Here is a 26,416-nt window from a genome sequence, read left to right as displayed (position 1 = left end):
AGCCACTATAAATGAATGGCCATGATTGGAGCACTATCCAACTTAAAAGTGAGTGAATCATTTGTGACCCACTTTGCAGCACACAGAGTCTAGCCCATTGCTATAAAAGGTTTAAATTAAACTCTGCTATATTAAGCCATCAGGAGATCAGTCCATGTTTCTTTATTGCAGCTCAATTTGGTATTTTGAAAGCAGTATTAGATTGTCAAATCTTGAGCACTTCTGTGGCAGGAGAATTAAGCTGCAAAGAGAAGCTGACAAATTTGGTTTCCCCCATTTGAACTGTTGATTACTTTGGTGGTATTGATGCCAGTTCACAGTTATATCCACAGAAACACAGCTTTCAGAGTTAGAGGCGGTGGCAAGCAGCTTGCCAAGAACTGAATATGTAAAAAAAATCAAAGTTACAGTGAAAGTTATTTTTATTCAATGACAGATGTAAAATCTGAACTGTATATATGCTCAGTGTTTTAGCCCATTTCTTTCTCTGCCCACTGCCGAAAAACTTACCCACCACCACCACCCCACCCCAGCCCAGCCACCACCACCTCCCAAGTCTCTTACTCCATTTCCTTCCTGCACTTTCAAACCTCCAGCTGCCCAGTCGTTGGCAATCCATTCACAAAAATATTTCTGCAGACATTGATTTATTCAACCCCTCCACCTTTGTCCAGTAAAACGTCTCTCTTCCATCCCAATCGTTCTCCATAGTATGGTCCTCACCTTCACTCACTTAAATCCAAAGGGCAGAGACTTGAGTGTATTATTTGCACAACTGCTTTAACCATACATCACCAGGGACAGAAATTGTTGCTGAGCAGGCGGGCACACGCCCGACCCGCTCAAACGTAAAATAGCACGTGATGACATCGGGAGAGCGTCCCAATGTCATCGCGCGCTCACACGATATTTTAGCCGGCTGGCAGACGCGGGAGTCAGAGCCATGCCCGCCATCAGTTATGAGACCAGCTAAGGCCAATAAAAAGGCAATTAAGCTAGATTTTATGTTGCCTGTGCGTTTTCGTGATCACCGCACGGGTAAAATGGGCAGGCGGGCAGCCGACAATTTGCTAAACCTCATCCAACGGCAGGATAAAAAGGATCAGCAACATCGCCAACGTGAGTAGTAAGGATTTGGTAGATAGTTTGCTGCTGGTTGCTTAATGGTACTTGGCAGCTTCATCTCTGTTCAGGGCTTCGTTGTTAGCATTTCTGGGCTTCATTTCAGGACTTTTTGGTGTCTTCAAAGTCCCCGGAGGATTCAGACTGTGTGGATCCTTCCAAGCGTCAGACAGCCTTCCATTACCCTGGTAATGGGGATTGTGGTCTCCACTGGTGGCACCTTCTCTGAGGAGGAGAGAGGGGCAGAAGGGAGGGAAAGCCAGGTGTCCCAATGCAGTTTCCATGGGAGGAACTTGTGGGAGGCGAGGCGCAGGCACAAAAGGTGCAGGGCCAGCAGAAAGTCCAACGTGGAAAGGGCCACAGAAGCTATCCTGCTGCCAGGATTTATAGGCGGCGATGCAGCTACCTCAATATGTCTGAGATGCAATGCCGAAGGAGGCTCCGCCTCTCAAGGGAGACCGTTACCTCCATTTGTTAGATGATTGGGCCCAAGATCAGCTCTGACTGTGTAGGTGGACACTCCATGCCAGTGGCTCTGAAGTTCACAGCGACCTTCAACTTCTATGCCTCCGGCTCTTTCCAGGGGTCAATGGGTGATCTGTGTGGAGTCTCCCAATCGGCTGTCCACAGTTGTGTCAAGCTGGTGTCAGAAGCTCTGTTCAGGCGGTTACTGACGTTTATTCTTTACCGTATGGATGAAGCCAGCTAGGCTGAGCGAGCTGGCGGCTTTAAAGCAATTGATGGGTGCCCCTGCATCCAGGATGCCATCGACAGCACACATGTGGCCATCAAGGCACTAGCGGGTCAGCTGGGTGCCTTTGTTAACAGGAACGGATTCCACTCCATGAGCGTGCAGATAGTGTTTGACCACAGGATGCAGATTCTGGAAGTCTGTGCAAGGTACCCTGGCAGCCCCCATGACGCTTACATCCTGAGACACTTCCTAGGTGCCGAGGCTCTTCAGTGCTCCAGCCCGGCTGGATGGATGGCTGCAGGGTGACGAGGGCTAGGAAGAGGATCTTGAACATTTCAGTTAACTCATAATTCACAACCTTTGGGGAGAAAGTTTCAGATTTCTACTAACCTTTGTGTAAAGAAATGCTTCCTGATTTCACTTCTGCATGGTTGAGTTCTAATTTTAATGATCGTTCCCCACTAATGGAAATAGGATAGATATTGAGAAACTACCTAATCCCTTTATCATTTTAAACAAGGCAATTCGATCACCCCTCAGCCTTTTAAACTCCAGAGTGTAACAAGCCAGTTTTATGTAACCTGTCCTCATAATTTAATCCTTTCAGCCCCATTATCATTCTGCTGAATCTGCCCCATGCCCCACCCAAGGCCAATAGATCTTTCCCAGCATTTTGTGCCCAAAACCAAACAGTGCTCCAGATGATGTCTGACCAAGTCTCTGTATGACTGAAATGTCACTTTCTCGCTTTTGTATTTTGATCCTCTTGAGATAGAGGACATACTTTTTGATTGTTTTAATATTAAAAACACTATGCAAATGCAAGGATTTTGTTTTAAATGGAAGCAACATGGTGATTCACAAATACATTGCACAATTTCTTATCACAGCACTTACAGGAGGATATGTTTGATGTGTTGATCCTGTTTACATAATGTTGCATATTAGAACAGCAATTGTATACGCTTCAGAATCCAGGCAAGAAATGAAGGGTAGATGCGAGGCAGAAATGGGTAAAGGAAAATTGAGGGAGAGCTATCTTCATGAAATGTTATGCAAACTGATAATGATGCCATGATTCCCTCCTTAAGTATTGAATATTATTTCTCCCCCCAGGCACAGTATGGACTGATAGATGAGGTTCATCAGTTGGAGGGGACCATCGAAGCGCTCAAACAGAAACTTGCCCAATCTCAGTATGCTTTATGTTCTCTTCTTACAGATTAGCTTGCTATCTTTAAAATATTTGATTTCTATGTACAAATCAATGTACTAGTTTTCTGGTATATCAAGTGTAGACTGATGTCAAGAAAGTACTAGTCAGGTCCATATCATTCTCTTTAAAAAGGAAATATTCAGCAGTATAATTTTTTAGGGTCAACATTGCGAAGGTGTCTTAATCACAGAACTATTACAGTGTAGAAGGAGGCCATTTGGCCCATTGTGTCTGCACCAGCTCTCTGAGCATTAACTCAGTGCCAATGTCCTGCCTTTTCCCCATAACCCTGCACATTGTTTCTATTTAGATAATCATCCAGTGCCCTCTTGAATGCCTCGTTTGAACCTGCATCCACCACACTTCCAGGCAGTGCATTCCAAACCCTAACGACTCGCTGTGAAAAAGTTTTTTCTCACCTCGCATTTGCTTCTTTTGCAAAACACTTTAAAACTATGCCCTCTTGTTCTCAATCCGTTTACGAGTGGTAACAGTTTCTCCCTATCTACTCTGTCCAGACCCCTCATGATTTTAAAAACTATCAAGTCTCCTCTTAGCCTTCTCCTCTCTAAAGAAAACAGTCCCAACTTCTCCAATGTTTCCTCATAACTGAAGTGTCTCATCCCTCGAACCATTCTCGTAAACCTCTTCCGAACTCTCTCCAATGTGTTCGCATCCTTCATATAGTGTGCCCAGAAACGTACACAATACTCCAGCTGAGGTCTTACCAGTGTCTTATATAAGTTTATCCTAACCTCCCTTGTACTTTTGTACTCTACGCACCTATTAATGAAGTCTATAATGCTGTATGCTTTAGAAACAGCTCTCTCTACCGGTCCCAATACTGACCCCTGGGGAATTCCACTACAAGTCTTCTTCCAACCTGAAAAATGCCCATTAACCATTACTCTCCGTTTCTTATCCCTCAGCCAATTTTGTACCAATGTTGCTACTGTCCCTTTTATTCCCTGATCTATAACTTTCCACACAAGTTTGTTGTGTGGCTTATTGATATAAGTTGTGTGCCTTATTAATATAAGGTATATCATGCCCTTTCTCGTATTGTTAATACAAGTATGGTAAACTTAGCAATTTTTTAGTCTTCAAATGAAGTCATTATATCCCACTTGACATTTTAATGGTATTTAAATTAAATACATTTTGTATTTACATTTTTATTTAATGTTCTTGTTACTTTCTTCCTATATTTTCCATCCAAAAGGACTAACAGCCTGCTCTCTGCCAAAGTTGTTCTTAAAAAGAAATTGAGACACGTTATCTGCTCACAAGTGGTTTACATTTCTTTCAGAGACTGTTACCTGATCTTCTATCCTCATCACCTCAAAGTAACAGATTAGAAATTTGCAAATTTGAACTTGGTTTGTAATGCTCTGCCTGTCCAATATGTACCTACAAACTCCATCTTCACCGACCCTAAGACAGCATGTACCTGTGACCAGGCTCAATGTGCTCAAACACTCTTACTGTCAGAAATATTCTAATAATGTTTATTTTTAGCCTCTTGTGCAATGAATTACTTTTTTTACTTCTATTGAATAGAGAGATACAATTGGAGGAAGGATATTTAATTATTGCAGTAGGTCATTTAGTCCATCACATACATAAATGCAATGTTATACCATGTATTATGATCTCGGTAGAGACCTGTAACATTTTTGTTTCTTTTTCTGGAAATCCAAAAATGCAGATATTTAATAAAAGAATGAAGTCACAAGTTTCACTGATTAAATTAGAAGAATTTTACTACACAAAAATCAAAGAACATAAATACTAATAACTACACTATCTTAAATACCCCTGTATTAAAAGTACAATTAACACAGTTACTTATACTCTAAACCAAACATCTTAACTCAAATTTCCTCCTACACCCATTTGACTTGCACCCCCTAAAAAAACTCAAGTCAGATACTTATTAGAAGTTGGAAGATTGACCACTTGGTCTGAGTTCTGTTTCAAAGATTCATATAAGGGTTGAAACTTCTTGGGCCTTCCGTTAAGGTTGTCCCTTCAGATCTCTTCCAACCATCCCACAGTTGTAGTCTCCCAATTCAACATAGGTGTCTCCAGCATCTTAAGCACAGTCACCTTGGGTCAGAACTCTCCTAGTTCTAACATTCTTTAACTCTGAAATTTTGCATCTCAGAACTCTCTCTCCCTCTTCTTAGCATTGCTATCCTAGAAGTCCAATTCACTGTTAGTAGAGCCCTTCAGTTATTAAGAGTTTTAAACCCTGTTAGCCAGCACACAGAATTTCAACTATATTTGGCTTGAAACAAATGTTCCCTGCAGCCAGCTCGTTCTAAATTAAATTGCTTGGAAAACAGAATCCCCAACACAGAAATTTACTCTCTTCTGTAATTAACTTCTTGTTTACCCATCTTTTACTATTGTTTATCTCCCAGGCAGCTCGATCACATGATCAGTTGCTGGAAACACGTTTTTTTTAAAACAAGTAATCATCTTCCAGTGAAACCTAGTTCTTCATAAAGGGACCATCACCCAAACAGAAAATTTATGTTGCACAAGGGCTGTCACACAGAAAATTATATTTTCCATATTAAGATACCTGTATTGCTAGTGTAATTGGCTGCTGGAATACTTGCAAGTGTAGCTTGGGTTAAAGTTATCTCCTGGTGGGGAAGCACCTGGCTTTCATTTTGTCTCTCCACATGGTGGCATAACTGAGGTGAAAAGGAAACTGCAGCAAGAACTTTCATTTTCCTGCTCTAAGGGCTTCATCAATGTTCAGCTGAGAAAGGAAATTATAAATGCCCAATTCTGGAGCTTAAAATTGTGAGGTTATGTTGTAGCTGAGTGTGAAGTGTAGAGTTATTGGGATAACTGAAATACATGATGAAATTTGCTGAAGGCAGAAGAGAAAAAGTGATGACAAAGCTTTCCAATTGCTTTAATTCTGATTCCTGTGTTTCAGGGATGCTTTGACTTCTCTGTACAAGCAACTTGCACGTGTACAAGAGGATATCGGCTTCAAGACCCATTCACTCTGTCTTGATAAGCACAGCATGGATGTAAGAGCAAAACTAACAACTCCACCTGAGAAATATGCGTCAAAGATGGATAGCTTCACCCGTACACCCAACCGACAACTGTCAGAAATTAAATGCCGACAACTTGAATTATTATAATATGGGATCACGTACATCATGTACACTTTTTAATCTCATGTTGAATCTGCTACTATAAGGAATCTGTAATGATATGTTCTGTAATCATACAAAGTAATAAATGTACAACATGTCCGGCAGCGGAGTTTATGGTGTTAACAACTGAATAAAAAGAAAAGAATTGGGAGATGTAATTTGAACAGCTAAGATCATTTGATTTCTGTGTTAGAAATAAGAAAATTCTGCAAAGAACAAACACTTTCCTAATTTAAAAAAAATTGGAATTAAGGATTATTCTCATGAACTATCTAAATGGCTTAATAAATAAATAAATATGGTACAGTAGTATCTTCACATTCCAGAATCTAGCTGGCATTGGAACGGCAGGGTGGGAGAATGGGGTGTGGAAATGTCAATTGGGCATTCCTGCTTCTGAATGTTCTCTTGGGATCTTTACTGAAAATTGCATTTGGGTAAGGTACTGGAGGGCTACCAGCAACCATTGGACCGCAGCCCAGCAAACATCTACCCTGTGAAGCTTGATCGTTCTTCTAAACTCCAGAGAGTATATGACCACTCTTCTCATATGACCTTATCATATAACAACCCTCTCATCCCAGGAATCAATCAAATGAACCTTAGTTGCACCCTTCTCTAAGGCAAGTATACCTTTCCTTGGGGATGGAGACCAAAACTATACACAATACTCCAAGTGTGGTCTCACCAAAGCCTTGTACAATTGCAACAAGGGACTTCCTTACCCTTGTAACTCCAACATCTTTGCAATAAAGGCCAATATATCATTTACCTTCCTAATTGCTTGCAGTACCAGCATGTTAACTTCATGATTCATGTACAAGAACACCCAAATCCCTATGAACATCATAGTAATTTCTCATTTTAAAAGTATTCTGTTTCTCTAGTCTTCTAAACTCATATCCTTTGACAGCACCTTCCAAACCCGTGACCACTACCACCTAGAAAGACAAGGGCACTGGATACATAGGAACACCACCACCTTCAAGTTCCCCTCCAAGCCACACACCATTCTGACCTTGGAACTATATTGCTGTCCCTTCACTGTCAGTAAGTCAAAATCCTGGAACTCCCTAACAGCACTGTGGGTGTTCCTACAATACATGTTCTGCAGTGGTTCAAGAAGGCAGCTTACCACCACCTTCTCAAGGATAATTAGGGATGGGTAGTAAATGTTGGTCTGGCCAGTGATGCCAACATCTCATGAACAAATAAATAAAAACAAAATCTCCACATTATGTTCCAACTGCCACCTACTTGCCCATTCACTTAACCTGTCTAAATATTTTTGGAGCCTTTTTGTGGTTAGGTATTTATCACTGATCATGACTTGTCATAAAGTTCACCAGCCACAGCTACCAACTGCACGTTTGAACTTCCTCATTTAGGTTTCCACTCCCTACCACAGCACTGACACAGCCAAATCAAAGGTTTTTCCTTTAATGGGATGTGGGCATCACTAGCAAGGCCAATATTTGTTGCCCATCCCAAATTGAATTGAGTGACTTGCTAGGTCATTCCAGAGTCAACCACGTTGCTATGGATGTGGAGTCACATTAGCCTGAGCAGATGAAAACAGCAGCTTTAGTGGTTCGTTAGTGAACCAGATGGATTTTTACAACAATAGATGATACTTTAATGGTCACTATTATTGAGACTAGCTTTCAATTCCAGATTTATTAATTGAATTCAAATTCCACCAGCCCCCATGGTGAGATTTGAACCCATGTCTCCAGAGCATTAGTCTGGGCTTCTGCATTACTGGTCCAGTGACATTACCACTACACTACTATCTCCCCTTAAAGATAGTTACTGATTAAATAAATAAAACTGTTCTTAACACCTAAGAACATTTATTTGACACAATCTGTGTGGCCAAATGTATTTGAGTGTCTGATAGAGATTGGTTGAGTGGAGTTCCCTTGTTTTCAACTCCCTCCATAGCTTCACCCTTCCACATCTTTGTCATCTCCTCCAGCCCCACACCTCTCCATAATATTTGCAATCTTCCAATTCTGGCCTCCTGAGCATCCACAATTTTAATTACTCCACCTTTGGCAAGTGTGCTTTCAGCGGCTTGGGCCGGAAGCTCTAACATTCCTTCCCTAAACCTTCCCTCCACTCATGCTCACTTACTTCCTTTAAGACACCCCCTGAAACATGCTCCTTTGACCAAGAATATCTCCTTGTGTGACTTGGTGTGAAATTTTGTTTGACAATGCTGCTGTGAACCACCCTGGGATGTTTTACTACATTAAAGGTGCTATGTAAATACAGGTTGTTGCTGTTGTTGTTGAAATCTTTGCTAAGAAAGACTTGCATTTATATTGCACTTTGTGACCACAGGGCATCCCGAAGCACTTTACAGCCAATGTATTACTTTGAAGTGTAGGCACTGTTGTAATGTCGGAAGCACAGCTGCCAATTCCCACAAACAATGTGATAATGACCAAATAATCTTGTTTGTGATGTTGATTGATGGATAAATATTGACCAGGACAGTGGGGATAACCCCTCTCCTCTTCAAAATGGTGAGCTGGGATCTTTCACATCAACCCGAGGGCAAACATTAACAACAGCGCATCCAGCCTAGATTTTGTGTTCAAGTCCTGGGGTGGGAGTTGAACCCACAAGTGAGAATGCAACCAACTCAACCCCAGCTGACACTAGTTAAATAATACAGAAAAAAGACCTAATTCTGTGAAACAACTATGCTAAATGGCAGCCACATCAATGGATGCCTCCTCGCTAAGATTACCTCAATGCATTTTCTCCAACTAAGTAGCCAGAGTTGGAGGGCACGACCACCAATGACGGGGATTTACAATAAATTAGAATCAGAGGAGCAGCGAGTTAATTAATACAATTTGAAAAATAAAGTACAGCAGATAATTGCAGGGCTCAGTTTTGAACCCCAATCTCTCAACAGGGTGGAAGCCTTTAGACTGGGGGAAGAATGAATAGCCAGGTCTCTTGCTAATCCAACCCGCGACCCAGCAAGGTCCGGTTGAATTTGGCTGTGATACATTAACGCACTGACCCTCGCGTAGGCTTCAGTGAATCAAGAGTTTTGCAGCCGGAATGAAAACTGGAAAATAAAACCTAAAAGAATGAATTTGAAAATACTTTGAATCCCAATCTAATGTTTAGCATCCTATTTCCACCAGACGGCGTCAAGGTTCTTCCATTACCCTACCGCTCTCCACATGTTTATTAAAAATAGAGGAAGATACTTGCGATATTAATCTTGTCCCGCAGTTATCAATGATGCAATATTTAGCACGATCGATAAGTAGGGTTTATGATCTAAGAGCTGTATGGTGCAATGACCTTAAATCCTCTTTGGTCGTTTTGAATTGATTGCTGTTAAAGGAAGTACAGACGATTGACAGGTTCAGCAACCAAGAGAAAGGAAATCCTTTTACAAAGGCGGGTCGGGGCGCCAAGTGAGCCAATGGGTTGACGAGGGGGTGTGTCCCTGAGTCCCGTGTGGATACATTGTGCGAGTTACAAAGAAACAAAAGCAACTAAGAGGAGTGAGCGGTGAGACAAAGAGGTGAATTCCGCAGCAGACACGCGTTCAGCTGGCTAGTGAGTAACTCCTTACCCTCGAAGTGTGTCTATTACAAATTCTCTTCACCTGGACGCTAATCATGAGTTAATTACTGGTATATCATCAGCTCTTCTCGTGGTTTTTAACGCAATTATCTTATTGTATGAGTTGTATTTTTTTGTCTTTCCCCCCCCACCCCCACATATCCTTGATGTCAGCTATGAATAAGGACAGAGTATTTCGGAAGCTCTTCGTGGGTGGGTTACCTTATCACAGCAACGAAATATCTCTCAGGCGTTACTTCCAGCGATTCGGGGAGATTGAAGAAGCAGCGGTGATAACGGACAGGTTGACCGGACGATCTCGAGGTTATGGCTTTGTGAGTATCCAGTTTATTCACCACACCAGGGCCAAACGTCCCATTCTCGTGTTTCTGGAGAGGAAAAGAAAAGTTGAACTATTTGATGAGACGCTAGGGTTGAAATTAACCTAAAAGGGACAAGTTTGTTGGGTCAAAACTCCTTTATACTCCAATGTTGCCTAGTAGAAATTGTTGATTACCTACAGGTGTGAGAAGAGCGATACTGTTTGGCCACGTTCCTAATCTTGGTAGAAAACGCCTTACATTTCTGTTCTCAATACTATACATTTACTTAATAAATACCTATCACCACCATGGGGGGTAACTAAGGAAGTAAAGCAGCTGTAACCAACACATTGTTTTGGGTCTTGTTAATTTACCAACCAAAGCTCAAGAAGGTCAAAGAACACATGGCTCGCCATACACACGAGTATTGAGATGGTCAAGGATAATGTCTATTACTCTTTTACAGTGATATGATTCATCTAGATTTGCAATTACGTATAGCTAAAGTAATGGGCAACAGTCTAAAATTTCTCATGTACTGATTATTGTTTTATGTTGACCATAAAAAAAACTCAATTCATTGAAACAGTCCCTTTTTTTTAATAAGTAAGCAAGTTATTGTCTATTAGCAAATAGCAATGAGATGAATGACCTACTTATTTTTGATGGCTTGAACGGGGACATTAATCGAAACACTATAAGAGTTCCCTATTGGTTCAAGTGTTTTATGGCCTTTTGTATCCACATGAACATATGTAATGTTTGTTGTCAATTCAACTGAACACTGAAGATTCTTTGATAAAAGCAAAATACTGTGGATGCTGGAAATCTGAAACAAAATGCTGGAAAAAAACTCAGGTCTAGCAGCGTTGGTGGAAAGAGAAAGAGAGTTAACATTTCAAGTCCGTATGACCCTCCTTCAGAGTTCTGCTGAGGTTTTCCAGCATTTTGTGTCTTTGTTTGTGATTGAAGATCTTTAGTACTCAAAGAAAAACAAGGATGAGATCTTGGGGTGTCAATATTACTGGCTTTCATTCTTAAGGTTATGATGCGATGATAATGCCACCCACCTGTACAATGTGTACAGGTGACATTATCATTATAACAAGTGTAATGTATGGCTCTTGTTCCTCCCAAAGTAATATAGTGGCTAACACTTTTTACCCACCTGTGATGTTGCCCTCTTGCCATATGCTGACTCCATTATTATGGTAGCTACATTTGATTCTTGAGTTTCTAGTGCTGAGCTAACATTTTTCTCTCTGAAACCAAGGTGTTATACGCATCCACCTGTAGGGAAAATCAAGCTGACCTTGGTTGAAAATATGTCATGCATATCTAAAGTACAGCCTTACTCGGTGACATGAACACTGGAGGCAGAAGCAACAACAGTTTTGATAGCATGACAGTAAATTGGAACTTTGAAAGCCAGGTAACTTAAAAACAAACATCTCCCAGGAAGAACTCTGTTTGGCCCAACTGGAAGTAGTTCCCACTGGTCTGGTACAAGTCTGAGCTAATGCCTTTGTTTCGGTGTACCTTTTATGATTTTTCAATTCTAACTTGTGACTTGGGCCAGATTCAGACCAACTTCATACAATTTTGGGTTGGGGACAAATACAACATGATACTGACTGCAATGTGCTATTCCAAATAGAGTTCAGCTTTTATTTTCTTCCCGATACAAATGTCTCATCTGTCTCTCTATCCCTCATTTGAGCTCTCATACCCACATTCAGGACCAGCCTTTGAACAAAATATTAGAAAAACTCAGATCTGGCATCATCCGTGGAGAGCGAAAGAGTTAATGTTTCAAGTCTAATATGACTCTTCATCAGAATTGGAGAGAGGGGTAGAAATGTAATGGGTTTTATGCTGTTGAAAAAGGGATGAGGGGCAGGTGGAGCAAATAGAAGGTCGGAGATAGGTTGGAGGTCAGGAGAGATTAAATGAGAGGTTGGAGGTCAGGAGAGATTAAATGAGAGGTTGGAGGTCAGGAGAGATTAAATGAGAGGTTGGAGGTCAGGAGAGATTAAATGAGAGGTTGGAGGTCAGGAGAGATTAAATGAGAGGTTGGAGGTCAGGAGAGATTAAATGAGAGGTTGGAGGTCAGGAGAGATTAAATGAGAGGTTGGAGGTCAGGAGAGATTAAATGAGAGGTTGGAGGTCAGGAGAGATTAAATGAGAGGTTGGAGGTCAGGAGAGATTAAATGAGAGGTTGGAGGTCAGGAGAGATTAAATGAGAGGTTGGAGGTCAGGAGAGATTAAATGAGAGGTTGGAGGTCAGGAGAGATTAAATGAGAGGTTGGAGGTCAGGAGAGATTAAATGAGAGGTTGGAGGTCAGGAGAGATTAAATGAGAGGTTGGAGGTCAGGAGAGATTAAATGAGAGGTTGGAGGTCAGGAGAGATTAAATGAGAGGTTGGAGGTCAGGAGAGATTAAATGAGAGGTTGGAGGTCAGGAGAGATTAAATGAGAGGTTGGAGGTCAGGAGAGATTAAATGAGAAAGACGTCATGGAACACAAGACAAAGGGAGTGGTAATGATAAAACTAAAGCAGGTGTTAATGGTGGAATAAAGGTCAGTGATGACTGAAAGGAAAACATGAGAACAAGATGCAGAGTGGCACTTGGGGGGGGAATTAAAATGGTGGACAGAGTTTGCGGGCTGAAGCTGTTGAACTCAGTCCAGAAGACTGTAAAAGTGCCTAATCAGAAGATGAGGTGCTGTTCTCCAACTTGCATTGGGCTTCACTGAAACATTGTAGCAGGCTGAGGACACATATGTGAGCAAGATGGTGAACAAGATGGTGAATTGAAATGGTAAGCAACAGTAAGGTCAGAGTCATGCTTGTTGACTGAGCAAAGGTATTCTGCAAAGCAGTCACCCAGTCTGTTTAGTCTTCCCAGTGTAGAGCCGACTGCATTGTGAGCAGTGAATACAGTAGACTAAATTGAAAAGTGCAATTAAATCACAGCTTCATCTGGGAGTGTTTGGGGGCCTTGGACAATGAGGTGGTAAAGGGGCATGTGTTTCACCTTCTGTGAGTGGGAAGGGGATGAGGTGTTGGGGGTGATAAAGGAGTAGACCAGGGTGTCAGAACAGTCCCTTTGGAATGCTGACAGACGAGGTGAGGGGAAGATCTTTTTGGTGGTGGTAACATGCTGGAGTTGATGGAAATGGTGGAGGATGATCCTTTTGAATGCTGAGGCTGGTGGGGTGAAAAGTGAGGACAAGGTTCTGGGAGGGAGGGCAGAAATGTAGGAAATGGGTTGGATACAATTGAGGGCCTTGTCAGCAAGTTCAGAGACAGCTTAAGAGTGGATAAGAGGAGCAGAGAAATTAAGATGGACAATGTCTCACTGACAGTTCTCAATGAAGAGGGTAAGAGCAGATAAAAGGCCAGAGGGAGAGGTCCAAGTAGAGGGAGAGTACTGGAGGTGGGTGCAAGAGTTTGTCGAAGGTGGGGGAGGCCTCCTGCCTGAAGAAGTGAGCAAGTAGGTGAAGATGACCAAAGAAGAATGCAAAGTCGTGCCGAGCCCAAAATTCATTGAGGTGAGGGTGTAAGAGGATGAAGCTGAGTCCTTTGAGCATAGATTGCTAAAGGTTGGAGGGTATAGTGAATGGGGTCAGGGGGATGGGAAGGGGAGGAAGGATCCAGGGGGGGCGTCAGTACCAATAAATTGGAGCCTTTGATCTTGCCATCTCGCCTAGTCTCCTATGCCCATCATGTCAATCACAGATGAATCCACCTCTGATCATTCCATGTAAAGGAAGACTTATTAATTTAGGGCCTTTCACAGCCAATACTTTTAAGTGTAGTTGCTGTTGTGATGTGACCTCCTTCCTCCTCCCAACCCTATTTTCATCTGTATTTGCTCCTGGAAAACCTCCCCCCACCAGCTCACTCAAAATATATTTTCAAATTTCTAACTTTGTGTGTGCTTTGACCTTTCATTCACCGCAATACTCAACCCATCTGCTGTCTGATCTATCATGAAGCTTGTCTGCAGTCCAATATTAAATGAGCATAAATTTCCTCCAGTTCAATATCTGTAAGATCAAAGACATTGTTTTCTGTCTTTGACCATAAACTCTGTTCCCTAGCCATGGACTTTATCCCTATACCTGACAACTGAATCTGAACCAACATATTTGTGACCTTGGCATTCTATTCAACCCTGAAATGAGCTTCCAATGTTGTACCCCCTCCCATCACAAAGGTTGCCTACTTCCACTTCCATAACATTTCCTGGCTGTGCAACTGCTTAAGCTAATCTATACCTTTGTTGCCACTAGATTTGACTGTTGGTTGGAATGCTGTCCTGAATCTCTGCCCTTTTGTAAACTTGAGCTCATCCCAAAACTCTGCTGCCATGTCCTCTTTGTCCATCACCCCATGCTTGCTGATTTACATTGGCTGTAAGTCTGTCATATTGTTTTTCAATTCTTATCCTTGTTTTCAAATCTCTTCATGGCCTTGTCCATCCCTGTCTTTGTAACCACCAGCCCAACAACCCACCAAGTGGCTGTACTCTTCTAATTCTGGCCTTGTGTACATCCCTGATTTTTTTTTCATTCCTTCACTGTTGGTGACCGTGCCTTCAGCTACCTAAGCCCTAAGTTCTGCAATTTCCTCCCTAACCATCTGACTCTACTCTTTCTTGTTTAAAATGCTCCTTTAAAGCCTGCAAGTATGACCGGCCCTAAAGTGTGGTGCCCAAAATTGAATATAATGTTTCCGCTGAGTTATAACCAATGTTTTTATAAAGATTTACTTTTGTGTTCATCTATTACTAAAGCTAAGGATTGCATTGCTTTTTAAGTGTTCTCCATCTGTCCTGCCACCTTTGAAAGACTTGTGCACACATTTCCAAGCGGCCTCTGTTCTTGTAACCCCTTTAAAAGGCATCGTCATTTAGCACATATGCCTCTTTTCATTCTTCCTATCAAAATGCATCACATCACACTTGTCAAATTTCAGCTGCCATGTGTTTTCCCATTTCACCAAAGTCCTCCTGAGGTTGGTTTCTATTCGGTTTGAGCTTCATGACTTTGAAATTTTCTATTCACGTTGCCATTGTCCCTTTAATTCCATGTACTTCAATTTTTTTTTATTTGACAAAATAAGTCCAATTTTAGTGTTTTCAAGAGGATTAGTCTGCTTTCAACCATGAGATCGTACGTAACATCCATGGTTTGGCAAAGCTTACTGAACAGTAGTTAATCGAGGATGGCAACCTAACAATTAAGAGTAAGATAATTGCAAAAATAGATCATTTTTAAAGTTTGCCTGGGGTTGTTCTTGCAGAGGCTTATGGAAAAACAGCATTGCAATGGTTGATTACTGATGGCAGCTACATTGCTTTTCCACAGGTGGTGATCTTCTATGAGGAGTAAACTTCACAGACAGACTAGTGATCCAGTAGCCTAGTTGTTGCACAATTCTCAAGATAATTGTATTGTCATTTGCGTCATTGTAACTATGACAAGGTCAAATAACCATGTTCTTGGAGCACTAGAAACATTGAGTCTTGCAGCATCTGCAGTATGTTCTCCTCGCTAAGCCCGCATTGTTGTTTTTCTCCGAACCAGCAAGTCTAATCTCTCCCGTTTCCAAAGCATTTCTTTTTTTTAATATATAAAAGAAATTATGAACTGTTTTAACAGCAGTTTGTCTCTGAATGACAAAATTCAACTACCCACTGCATAAAAGACACTTTTCTAATCTCTCATTTAAAGATGATTGGAAAGAATTAAATTGGTACTCTTTCATTATTTCCACTGCTTGAAAAGACCGTAATGATTATTTACCATGTATAACCCTTTATGATCTTGAAGACTACCAGAGCGCATCTCAGCATATTCACATTCTCCATCCTAGCACGTGGAGGTTGGGGGTGGCGAGGGAAGTCCAATCTATTCAAGTCTACTTTTAGAACTGGTACCACTTATTCCCAAGTGAATATATGGTGTGCATTGTCCAAAACGCCCCACAATATGCCAACTGCAGTCAAACAGGCTCAATGTCACCTTGCTTCTGTATTCTATGCCTCATGTCTTTCATAGGACATTGAAAATGGCAGTGAAGCTACGCATTACCTGTGAATTTTCTGCCAAGGTCCCTTGACTTCACTTTTTTTAAAAATGTAAATAGGATTAGATCTTAATGTTACCAAAATGAAGTGAAGCTGCCACCCCTGAGCCCATCTATCTCCTCATGCAGTCTTCATAACCTGTGTCACAAATTGTTATCAACCCCAATTTAGTGTGATCATCTAATTGCAATTTTGTTGCCTCAATGAACTGTTGAGCCATTGTAGATTGGCTCCATGTATTGCAAACTGAATTATCTTGAATTGTTAACGCATTTCAAAAAATTAAAAATAAAGTGGTGCTTCACTTGTGCAAGAATGGACTGGATTAAATTGAGTTATGACTGGGTGAGGAGGGGGAGAATGGTTCCTGTCTTTACCCTCTCCTTGTTTGACTGCAATAGGTCTTTTGCTTAAAGGATAGAGTTGCCAATTCATTGGGTACTTAATTATGTATGCACTATAATCGTAAAAGAACCAATAGGACAGGTTTTCTTGACTTTAACAAAGGAAGACGTTACCTTTTTATTATACTTAAACTGATCTAAGTAAAATAATAAAACATGCCAACTTTCTGTCTCAAACACTTGAAGTTCACATACACAAATACAGATTAGTGTGGGGAAAGATAAGTTGGCCAAATTAGAGTCTATTTTTAAAAAAAGTATACAGTCTGTAGTTTGCTGACTCAACTGGTTTCAGACTGAATTAGCTTCCGGTGTAAAGATGTGGAAAACTGAATTGGTTGTTCTTTGGGAGACGACAATGCTGGGGTTGGATTCTTTTAAGAAATCTTTGTCTGTAGCAGGGTATCCCTGATGATCACAGCCAGCAAACAGGACTCGAAGCTTAGGAGGTGGGCTGGAGGAAAAAAAGGAGGGACCCCACTTGGGTCTTCTCCCTAAGTTGCTTTTCCTCCGTTATGCTGAGAAAACGTGTGCTTAAAGCATTCAAAGGATTGGCTTGTCGTGTGACCTTCCTTATCCAATTGCCAGATGGATTTCAATCTTTGTATTCCAAAAGTGACTTGATTAGCTCATGTCTGGAAGTTAATTTGGCTAGGGTCCTGTTGTCCAAGCAATTCCTTTTAATGGCCCATCACCAACAGTTGAATATCTCAAGTGATTGCCAAAGATCCCTTGTAAATTGGACAGAATATGTGAGTTTTTCACAGTCCCCTGAAGTCATTGCCTTTGGGTTTTACAGACAGACTGACTCCAGTCCATTGAATTGGAATGTGGAACATGCAGTGATGCAAATTGGGGTTAGCCATCTTAGGGCTGAGAGTTCACACCACTTTAGTCTCTGTTTTTCAAAATGTCTGTTTGTAAAAGTTTTCAATTTGGGTTTCCAGCTGGTGGATTAAAAATCATGATTTGGCATAAAATCTTCATGACAGTGCAGAGCAAAAGTATTTTCAACCATGGAATCTGAAGGATAATTATCTAGACAGCCAGTTGGCATATGACATTACTGGACCAATGCACTATGCCATGATGTGCCCTCATGCTAAGATAGTGATAATCTTCAATGATCAATTTAATGGTTCTTAAGATTACAGTTAAGATTAGTGTGCTACTGAGCAATGGTTTGATATGAAGGAATGTACAGGATTACAAGAACATTCACACCCTCTGCCACAAACCTCAGTGGCAGCAGTGTGCACGATCTACAAGATGCACTGCAACAACTAGCCAAGGCTCCTTCGATAGCACCTTCCGAACCAGTGATCTCTACCACCTAGCTTCAAGGACTAGGGCAGCAGATGCGTGGGAACACGACCACCTGTAAGTTCCTCTCCAAGCCACACCATCCTGACTTGGAACTATATTGCCATTCCTTCACTGTCGCTGGGTCAAAATCCTGGACCTCATTTCCTAACAGCACTGTGGGTGTACCTACAGCATATGACCTGCAGCAGTTCATGAAAGTGGCTCACCACCACCTTGAGGGTAATTAGGGATGGGCAATAAATGCTGGCCTAGCCAGTAACACCCACATCCCATTAAAGAATATCTTTTTTAATAAAAATGACAGCATAAGAGTAAAATTACTTTTGGCGTGTGCTAGGAAGAAGCTGGTGGTCATGTTGTGCTGGTCATGTTGTGCTAGATGACCTGTTTATGCTGTAAACTTCCCTGATTCACTAAGGGCTTGGAAAATCTTTGATCTATGTTGCCTTGGTCATTGTCAGCTAGAGGTTTGCAATTGGCCACAGTCATGATGTTACTCCATGATGAAAGTCAACTAGAATCCCTACACTTGATCACTTTCTTCATGGGCCACTTGCTTGTGTTGAATTCTGTGGTTGTACTAATTATAAGACTGCTTATCTGACCAAGTACTGGAAGAGCAGAAATTTCTTCCAATTAAATATTGGGAAGGCTGAAACCATTGTTTTGGTTCTCATTCCAAACCAATTTTCCCTCCTTCCCCTGGCAATTGTCTGGGACACAACTAAACTGTTCACAACTTGGTGTCTTGTTTGACCCTGAAATGAGGTTCCAGCCACACACTTGTAGCATCGCTAAGACTGCCTATTTTCAATTCTGTAGCTTGGTCCATGCCTCAGCTCATCTGCTGAGACCATCGCTCATGCCCTTATTTATTACATTTTATACTTGACTAGTCTAATGCACTCGTGGCTGGTCTCCCACATTCTACCCTCTTGTAAATTTGAGGTTATCCAAGACCTCTGCTGCTCATGTCTTGATTTGTACCAAGTCCTGTTCCCCTATCACCCATGTGCTCATTAATCCACATTGGCTCCCCATCATGCAAACATTTTGATTTTTTAAATTCTCATCCTTGTTTTCAAGTCCCTTGATGGCTTCACCCTTCCCTATCTCTATCTCCTCCAGCCTCTCCAATATTTGCGCTCCTCTAATTCTGGCTTCTTTGGCATCCCTGATAATTGCTGCATCATTTGGTGGCTGTGCCTTCACCTTGCCCAGGCAACTGGAATTCCCTCCCTTCACCTCTTGTGGCTGTTTCTTGTTTTCCTCCTTTAAGAAACTCTTTAAACTAATGCTTTGAACCAAGCTTTGATCATCTGGCCTAATCTTTTCCATGTGGCTCAATATCATATTTTTGGATTGCTCCTGGGAAGCCCTTGATACCTTTTTACATTAAAGGTGTTATATAAATGATTGAATCAGCTTGGATGTCCACTGATTGAATATTCAGCAGGTGCTCCCTCCAGGTTTGCACATGAATAGCCACTTGTATGAAGCATGGACGACAGCTGCTGCTCATTGAACTCCTGCCTCAGTGTGAATTGCAGTTATCAAAAAGCCAAATAGTTCAATCTTGAATACTGAATTTTTAACCACCGCTATCACCAAATAATTGCTGTTGCATGATTTTTGGCTTTTGAAAACTAATCACTGAATCTTAAACCCATACTCCTTTTGGTATTGCTTTCTTACATAATCATTTTCTCTTGTGTCGGTTAAATTGCAGGTCACCATGGCAGATTGGGCTGCAGCAGACAGGGCATGTAAAGATCCTAATCCCATCATTGATGGAAGAAAAACTAATGTGAACCTTGCCTTTCTTGGGGCCAAACCCCGCATGGTACATTCAGGTATGTTTTAATCCTTGGGTGCTAACGCTTCTCTCTCTCTCTCTCGCTCTCTCTTCCTCCCTCACACACACACACACACACACCCCCCCCCCCCTCAAAAGAAAAAAATTGCTGTGATTTGACTTGTTCAAGGTCTGGGGGCCAACCTTAAAGCTGTAGAGGCAGGAAAAAAATGTATCCAGATGACCACCAGTTTTAAATACTCATTTGTGTGAATGAAGCACCTTTTCCTACATTAAAAGCTCTATATAAATGCAAGTTGTTGATCTCCCATGCAGTTGTTCATTGTTAGTCTTGAGCATGGTTGTAATGTTTAAATGTAACCTGACAATTTATATATTCCTCAAGGAAGTAGATAGTCCAAAGTCCTGACATCCAGTTGTTTAATTCCCATTTGGTCAAGATCTTTGAAGATTGCTTACAAGCTCTGATCCAGGTAGCACCTTTGTTTAAAGGTTGGCAGTGCTTTTTAGTGGTTAACACTCAGCATTTGACGACCTCAGTTTGTTCTAAAAGCCAAATATAGAAGAAGTTAAGGAGGTGCATGAGATGCCAGTTTGTCACATTTGTCATAAAGTTTGCTAAAACAGTTTGTGTAAAGGTAAAAGTTCAGGAAAGTTGGTGTACATATTAAAGGCAACAATTGATTAAAACCTGATCTTGGAAATAACTGGAATTGCCTAGTGCTAGTGGTAAGATATGTTTTTTAATTATTTGTTTCTCAAACTGAGTGGGCAAACAACCTGCTTGCAGATCTCTAAGCGCTCCACTGAACAACGTGTGATTGTTGAGGATATGGTGTCAGCTCAAATGAATATAATAGGTAGTGAAGTGCAGTAGATGCCAATGTTCCCTCTAATTTTTCCTTCATTGCAGATGGCCTATTTCTCATACTGTGCAGATTGCTTTAAGATTGCTGTGCATGTGCACATCTTAAAGGGACTGCTAGTTGTGTGCAGCTTGTTTATCCCCTGCATGACATTTTGTGGTTGCTGTGCACCAGTGCATCTTGGGGGGGTACATTAGTAAATGTCATGCTTTCACTGTTTAACTTTATTTCGCAGGAGTCAAAATAATACGCAGTAAATTCTGGACCATTGTTAAGAACAGTGAGAATTGACACTTGGCATTATGCACAAATTGGGCAGCAGATTCAGGTGAATGCAGATGTGCAATGAAAATCTGGAAGTTACTGTCCAGGAACGCCATATTGCACCAAGGAATCATAAGAGCAGGGAAAATTGACAATAGGGCAAGCATAAAGGCTTTGTATCTGAATGCGTGTAAGCATTCAGAATAAAACTAATGAGTTAACAGCGCAAATAGAGAGAAATAGGTATGATTTGGTGATGATTACTGAGATGTGGTTACAGGGAGAACAGGTTTGGGAGTTGAATATCCAAGGGTACTCAATGTTTTGGAAGGATAGGCAGGAAAGAGAAGGAGGTGGTGTAGCTTTGTTAGTAAAGGAAGAGATCAGTGCTATAGTGAGGGATGATATAGGCACTGGAGAGCAAGACGTAGAGTCAGTCTGGGTTGAAATAAGAAATAGCAAGGGAAAGAAGTCCCTGGGTGGAAGTAATCTATAGGTCCCCAAACAGTAGTTCAGCAGTAGGCACAGTATAAACCAGGAAATACTGGGAGCATGTAAGAAAGGCACGGCAATAATCATGGGTGATTTTAATATGCATATAGACTGGACTAATCAAATTGGCAAGGGTAACTTTGAGGGAGAGTTCACAGAGTGTATAAGAGCTTGTTTTTTGGAGCAATATGTTGTGGAACCAACTAGGGAGCAGGCTATTCTGGATTTGGTTTTGTGTAATGAGATGGGATTAATTAATGATCTCATAGTAAAGAATCCTCTAGGGAAGAGTGATCATAGCATACTAGAATTTCAAGTTCAGTTTGAGAGTGAGAAACTTGAGTCCCACGTTCATGTTCTGGAGTTAACAAAGGTGAATACATAGGCATGAGGGCAGATTTGGCCCTAGTGGACTGGGCAGGAAGACTACAAGGTAGGACAGTTGATGAACAGTGGTAGATATTTAAGGAGATATTCAATTCCTCCCAAGTAAAATATATTCCAAAGAGGAAGAAAGATGGTAAGAGTGGGGAAAAAGCATCCATGGCTAAGCAAGGAAGTTAAAGATAACAAAAGGCATACCAAATTGCAAAGGTCAGTGGCAGGCTGGAAGATTGGGAAACTTTTAAAGATCAACAAAGGGAAAGGGCACCTGGGTGTCCTCGGGCTGGCATGGACAAGATGGGCCAAATGGCCTCCTTCTGTGCTGTAACTTTTCTATGGTTCTATGTGTCACTGCTCCTAAGTTGTGGGAGAACGGCATTTTGTTTTCTGGCTCCCCATTCAAATGTATTGAACAGACTGAAGTTCCTCTACTTGCATGGTAGAAACATACTGAGCTACTGAAAACAAAGTTGGTGCTTGTCCTTTTCAGTCTAGCTGCCCAATGGGGTTAGCTGCAATCCAGTATCTTAACCAAGTGTCAGTTGAATTCCGTTCTCTTATAGCTAATATCTAACAGGAGGACATTGGATAGTGATTGGGCACTGAATATCCATGCACTTAGTATGTCGAAGGCTGACAAAATCCAGCTTAGCTGAGATATTTGTTTATGCTTTGGTTGGATCCTCTTGGGCCTAAAATCTGAATCTCTGTGCAAGATAATAAATGTCCTTATCAATATTATTTAAATCTAAATCTACTCTAACATTATTTTTTCCCTTTTACTTAAATGGCAGGAGGTCTAGGCCTGCAACAAGTTCATTCAACTCTGATGCAGAGACCATATGGGTAAGTTAGATGTTTCCTTTTATGCGTTTGTCATTTCAAAGTTATGATCCTTACAGTAGTGTGTTTGTGTGAGAACTGAATCTCTTTTGGTTTCTTGCCTGTTACATGTTTGTTTGGGCTGCTTAGAAAATTTTGTTTGGTCTTGCTTGTAATGAATAATATTAGAGGTGCATTATTCTGCGTATGTCCTCCACCCCTGGCTCCCCTGTAAGTTTTCTTTTAAATTGACTTCAGCCTAGTAGAAGACTTGGTCATTTCCTCCTGTGGACTATTTAAGGTTCAGAGGATCACCTGGCTGATGCCAAGCCCCAACTCTTTCAATTAATCCAGAACAAGTATGGGAGTTTAGCCGGGACCCTGTGCTGATGCGTTCTCTTCCTCCTTTTTTGGATCTCCCTCCTGTATTTTGACCACCTTTTAGGAAAATGTAACCCGCTCACAGGCCACGTAAACTGCAATTTGTAAACCAGTTGCTAGGAAGTGTGCAAAAAGGGTTTGGAAATACTTTTCCTGGCTCCCTTCTCCTCTTTGTGAGGAAGAGTCTGACCTGTACTCTGCATCTCCTCTCAGCAGGTGAGCTTATGTCCTACCGTTCTGCTACAATGTGGTAGCAGGTAAGCCTTGGAGTTCCATACTAGTTGTTTTAAAGAATAAATATTTTTAATATAAAACTCCCTCGGAAACAAAAAGTTCTTTAATCTTTTGGAAGATAGTAGAGTTGGATAATGCTGTTGAAACTGGTACAGCCTATGCATCCAGGGAGCTGCTTAAAAATTATGCCTGTTGTTCCAAACTATTTTGTTGTGGACTGCACCTCATTCCCAGCATTAATTAACTTTTTTCAGTTACTGTGAGAAAATTGGTTTTAAATTTGGAGAGTTAATATAACGTTTTGCTGTTTGATACAGAGGTGATGTGGCAGGTTCTGTTCAGCTGTGGGAGAGAAAAAGTGATGGTTTTGTTGATCCAGACTTTTTTCATTTTTCTAAACATTCTTGTCTCGGTGGTGCAGTCTGAAAAGCTAATCTTTGTTGTTAGTTTGAATCTTGGAATTGGCACCCATGTTAGAGAAGGGAAACATCATTGCTCCTGATTGCTGTTCACTGACTTGTACGACGAGTGTGTCAGGGAAGAGGAGGATCGGGTTCAAGGATTGTTTCCTCTGTTAGTTACCTGCCTGCTGATATTTAGGCACAGCATCAAATAATAGGCCTGTTTATCAGGCCAAAAGTGGTTATCAAAGTATTCAATATGGTGGGGAATGCACAAGTACGTTTTGCACTAGAAGTATAGAAATTCAGGGCCTCTGTCTGAAATGGGCATTGGGCCCCCTATTTCAATATGTAAATGTGTTTGAGACATTCTTCCTGAAATTGGGCTGCTTGAATGCAGTCACACTGAGCCTTCAAGATAATCATGTCTTCAATCTAAGTGTGGCAGCTGGGTAATGTGTTTTGATGGTGTTGGTTGAAGGATAAATATTGGCCAGGACACCAGGAGAACTCCCCTGTTCTTAAAATAGTGCAATGGAATCCCTTGTGTCCACGTCAACAGGCAGATGGGTTCTTGATTTAAATACTGATTTGAAAGACAGCGCCTGCAACAGAGCAGTGCACACTCAATGCTGAACAGCATAGGTTGTGTACTCATTCATATCCTGGACTGGGATTTGAAGCCATTGCCTTCTGACGCCAGTGAGAGTGCTGGCACTGAGCCTAACTGACAATGTATAACAAGTGGTGCTGTGGCAATGCTGACAGATTATTACATTGTCTGCCAATAATTTTGTAAAAAGCTCCTGATGAATCTTGGGCAATACCTTCTCGGCAATTAGGGATGGCCAACAAATCTTGGCCTTGCCAGTGGTACGCTCATCCCGTGAAAGAGTATCTTTGCTTTATTGTCCTGTACTTCCATAACTTCAGGAGTTTACAGAAAATAGCTTCTGAGTTTTGCATGGTGCACATAAATTCAATGTTTCCTTCGTACTGTGTGGTCAAGTAGCAACCTGAAAGCTCCTGCACGGGCCAAGCACAAGTCAGTCCCATTAAATCAATGTGAGTACATAGTTGTGCAAAAAAAAAATTAAAGGCTCCATGCACTTAAACGAGTTGGGCCAAGCAACACACACAAAATATTAGAGGGTGTATTGGATGCACAGTCATGGAAAAGACTATTGGCACTTAACCTTTTTTGACTTTTTTTCCAGTGTCGCACCATACCTGATCCCACAGACCATCCTTCAACCCGGCCTGGTCCTGCCTTCCACCTCGTACCTGGACCCCAGTGTTGCATTGTATACACAGTATCCTGCCTATGAACATTTTTACCCAGCCTCCCCTCAGTACCCCAACCTTGGCTACACCTACACAATACAGCTTCCATTACAGACTGGAATTCCAAACCTGAGTCAAGGCCAACATGAGCCAACAACATTGCACACAGCCGGACTTCAGAGACGATAGCCTTGTGCCTGCTTTTGTTAACGCTGTTGAAATCTTGAATGCTGACTCAAAGGAAATTCTAATACTGCTGGGTTCATATATCAACAGTACCATTTGAAGCTACAACTATTGAATTCTCAATACAAATACAACTTTTAAAAATTTTCTTTAAAAAAAATTTCATCCAAGATGGAGGAAAATGCAGAATCTAATGTTGTACTTCCTGGGTCATTTTCTTCTTTCCCACCCCTCCTTCCAGGATTCCTGGAATTTATAATACTTGTGATTCTGTTCTTTAGTTTTCTTTCTTACCTCGGAAGGCATAAGTCAGTATGCAAGTATTTTGAATTTGCAAATGTGAATTTATTATCTAACAGATTAATTCAAGAAATGGCAGGATGGTGTGCTTGACTGGGGGTGGTGGGAAGAAGGGGCGATTGAGGCTAACCACCCAGTTGCTACACCAGTGTCTGCCAAGGCCAGCTCAACATTTCTCTTAAACTGAATATCAGCCACTGTCAACTGGGAAGATGTAATTTCTGCTACAAATTTCTAATCTGGCTATAAATGCTTACATACAGATCAAGACTTCTATATAAAGGGATTGTTGCATTGCAATTCCATGCTCAGCTCAGGATTTTTATATAATTGTACCTATAATTTGAACATATATTGTGGGAGTAGTACATTTGGGGATTATTTTGCTTGAATCTGCTATGCATCTATCCACTTGTACCTGGGGAAACAATGCTGAAGTAATTTATGAAATTGTAATCAGTCAAGAGTGTTTATTGTGAGGACTTGTACTGCGAGTACTTGTACCATGAATTGCTGAAATTAACCTATTTGAATGCTGAGATGTTACCTTTTTTGCTCCGTAAGCAGTAAATTAAATTAGTATTTATAAACACAAATGTTGAATTGTCATATTTGTATTTAATGCTAAGAATGTACAAATTATATGTAATGCATTTCCTTTTAACTAACTACAGCTGATGTTGCAAGTTAGTTCTAAGAAATGTGTGACTGGTTCTGATGTGAGGGAAATTTAAAACTTAGTCCTGTTTGCCATGGTGCAATGTGTATCAATGTATTTGCTGATAGCAATTGAATGTGGCTTTGTGCCCACTGTTTCTGAGCCAGTTGTTTGGAAGAGGTGAGAAGATGATGCCTACAAGCAGTTGAGAAATCCAATGCATTGTCCTTGTATTATCTGTCATTGTGATGTTCTGAGATAAGGTCTGTTGGCTAACAACTGTACCAAGCAATACAATTGCCAAAGGCAAAACAAGAGTTTTTAACTGTGTTCCTCTCTGCAGATGCTGTCAGACCTGAGTTTT

The 26,416-nt window shown here is 41.2% G+C and overlaps 2 protein-coding genes across 2 annotated transcripts in view; both read left to right on the top strand.

The window, feature by feature from the left end:
* tekt2 (tektin 2 (testicular)) overlaps positions 1 to 6,373 on the top strand; it is a 33,011-nt gene extending 26,638 nt beyond the window's left edge. Inside the window, exons 9-10 of the mRNA XM_078566288.1 lie at positions 2,933 to 3,012; positions 5,989 to 6,373. Coding sequence (XP_078422414.1) covers positions 2,933 to 3,012; positions 5,989 to 6,202 — 294 coding nt within the window. The 3' untranslated portion in view covers positions 6,203 to 6,373. The remainder of the gene's footprint in view (positions 1 to 2,932; positions 3,013 to 5,988) is intronic.
* Positions 6,374 to 9,721: 3,348 nt separating this feature from the next.
* LOC144695397 (RNA-binding protein 24-like) lies at positions 9,722 to 26,186 on the top strand. Its single transcript, XM_078566287.1, has 5 exons — positions 9,722 to 9,808; positions 9,989 to 10,149; positions 19,694 to 19,817; positions 22,581 to 22,632; positions 24,842 to 26,186. The coding sequence occupies exons 2-5, from the start codon at positions 9,991 to 9,993 to the stop codon at positions 25,095 to 25,097; spliced, it is 591 nt and encodes a 196-aa protein (XP_078422413.1). The 5' UTR covers positions 9,722 to 9,808; positions 9,989 to 9,990; the 3' UTR covers positions 25,098 to 26,186.
* Positions 26,187 to 26,416: the final 230 nt, after the last annotated feature.

Source organism: Cetorhinus maximus, chromosome 21 (genome assembly GCF_964194155.1).
Source record: "Cetorhinus maximus chromosome 21, sCetMax3.hap1.1, whole genome shotgun sequence".
Taxonomy (NCBI): domain Eukaryota; kingdom Metazoa; phylum Chordata; class Chondrichthyes; order Lamniformes; family Cetorhinidae; genus Cetorhinus; species Cetorhinus maximus.
Note: the sequence above shows the minus strand (reverse complement) of the source record. Positions and strands in the feature narration are given on the sequence as shown.

Excerpts from the sequence above, each read along its gene's own strand:
- LOC144695397 (XM_078566287.1), top strand. The coding sequence starts at position 9,991 with ATGAATAAGGACAGAGTATTTCGGAAGCTCTTCGTGGGTGGGTTACCT. Across the intron at positions 10,150-19,693 it reads GATCTCGAGGTTATGGCTTT|GTCACCATGGCAGATTGGGC; the intron begins GTGAGTATCCAG and ends GTTAAATTGCAG. Across the intron at positions 22,633-24,841 it reads CTGATGCAGAGACCATATGG|TGTCGCACCATACCTGATCC; the intron begins GTAAGTTAGATG and ends CTTTTTTTCCAG.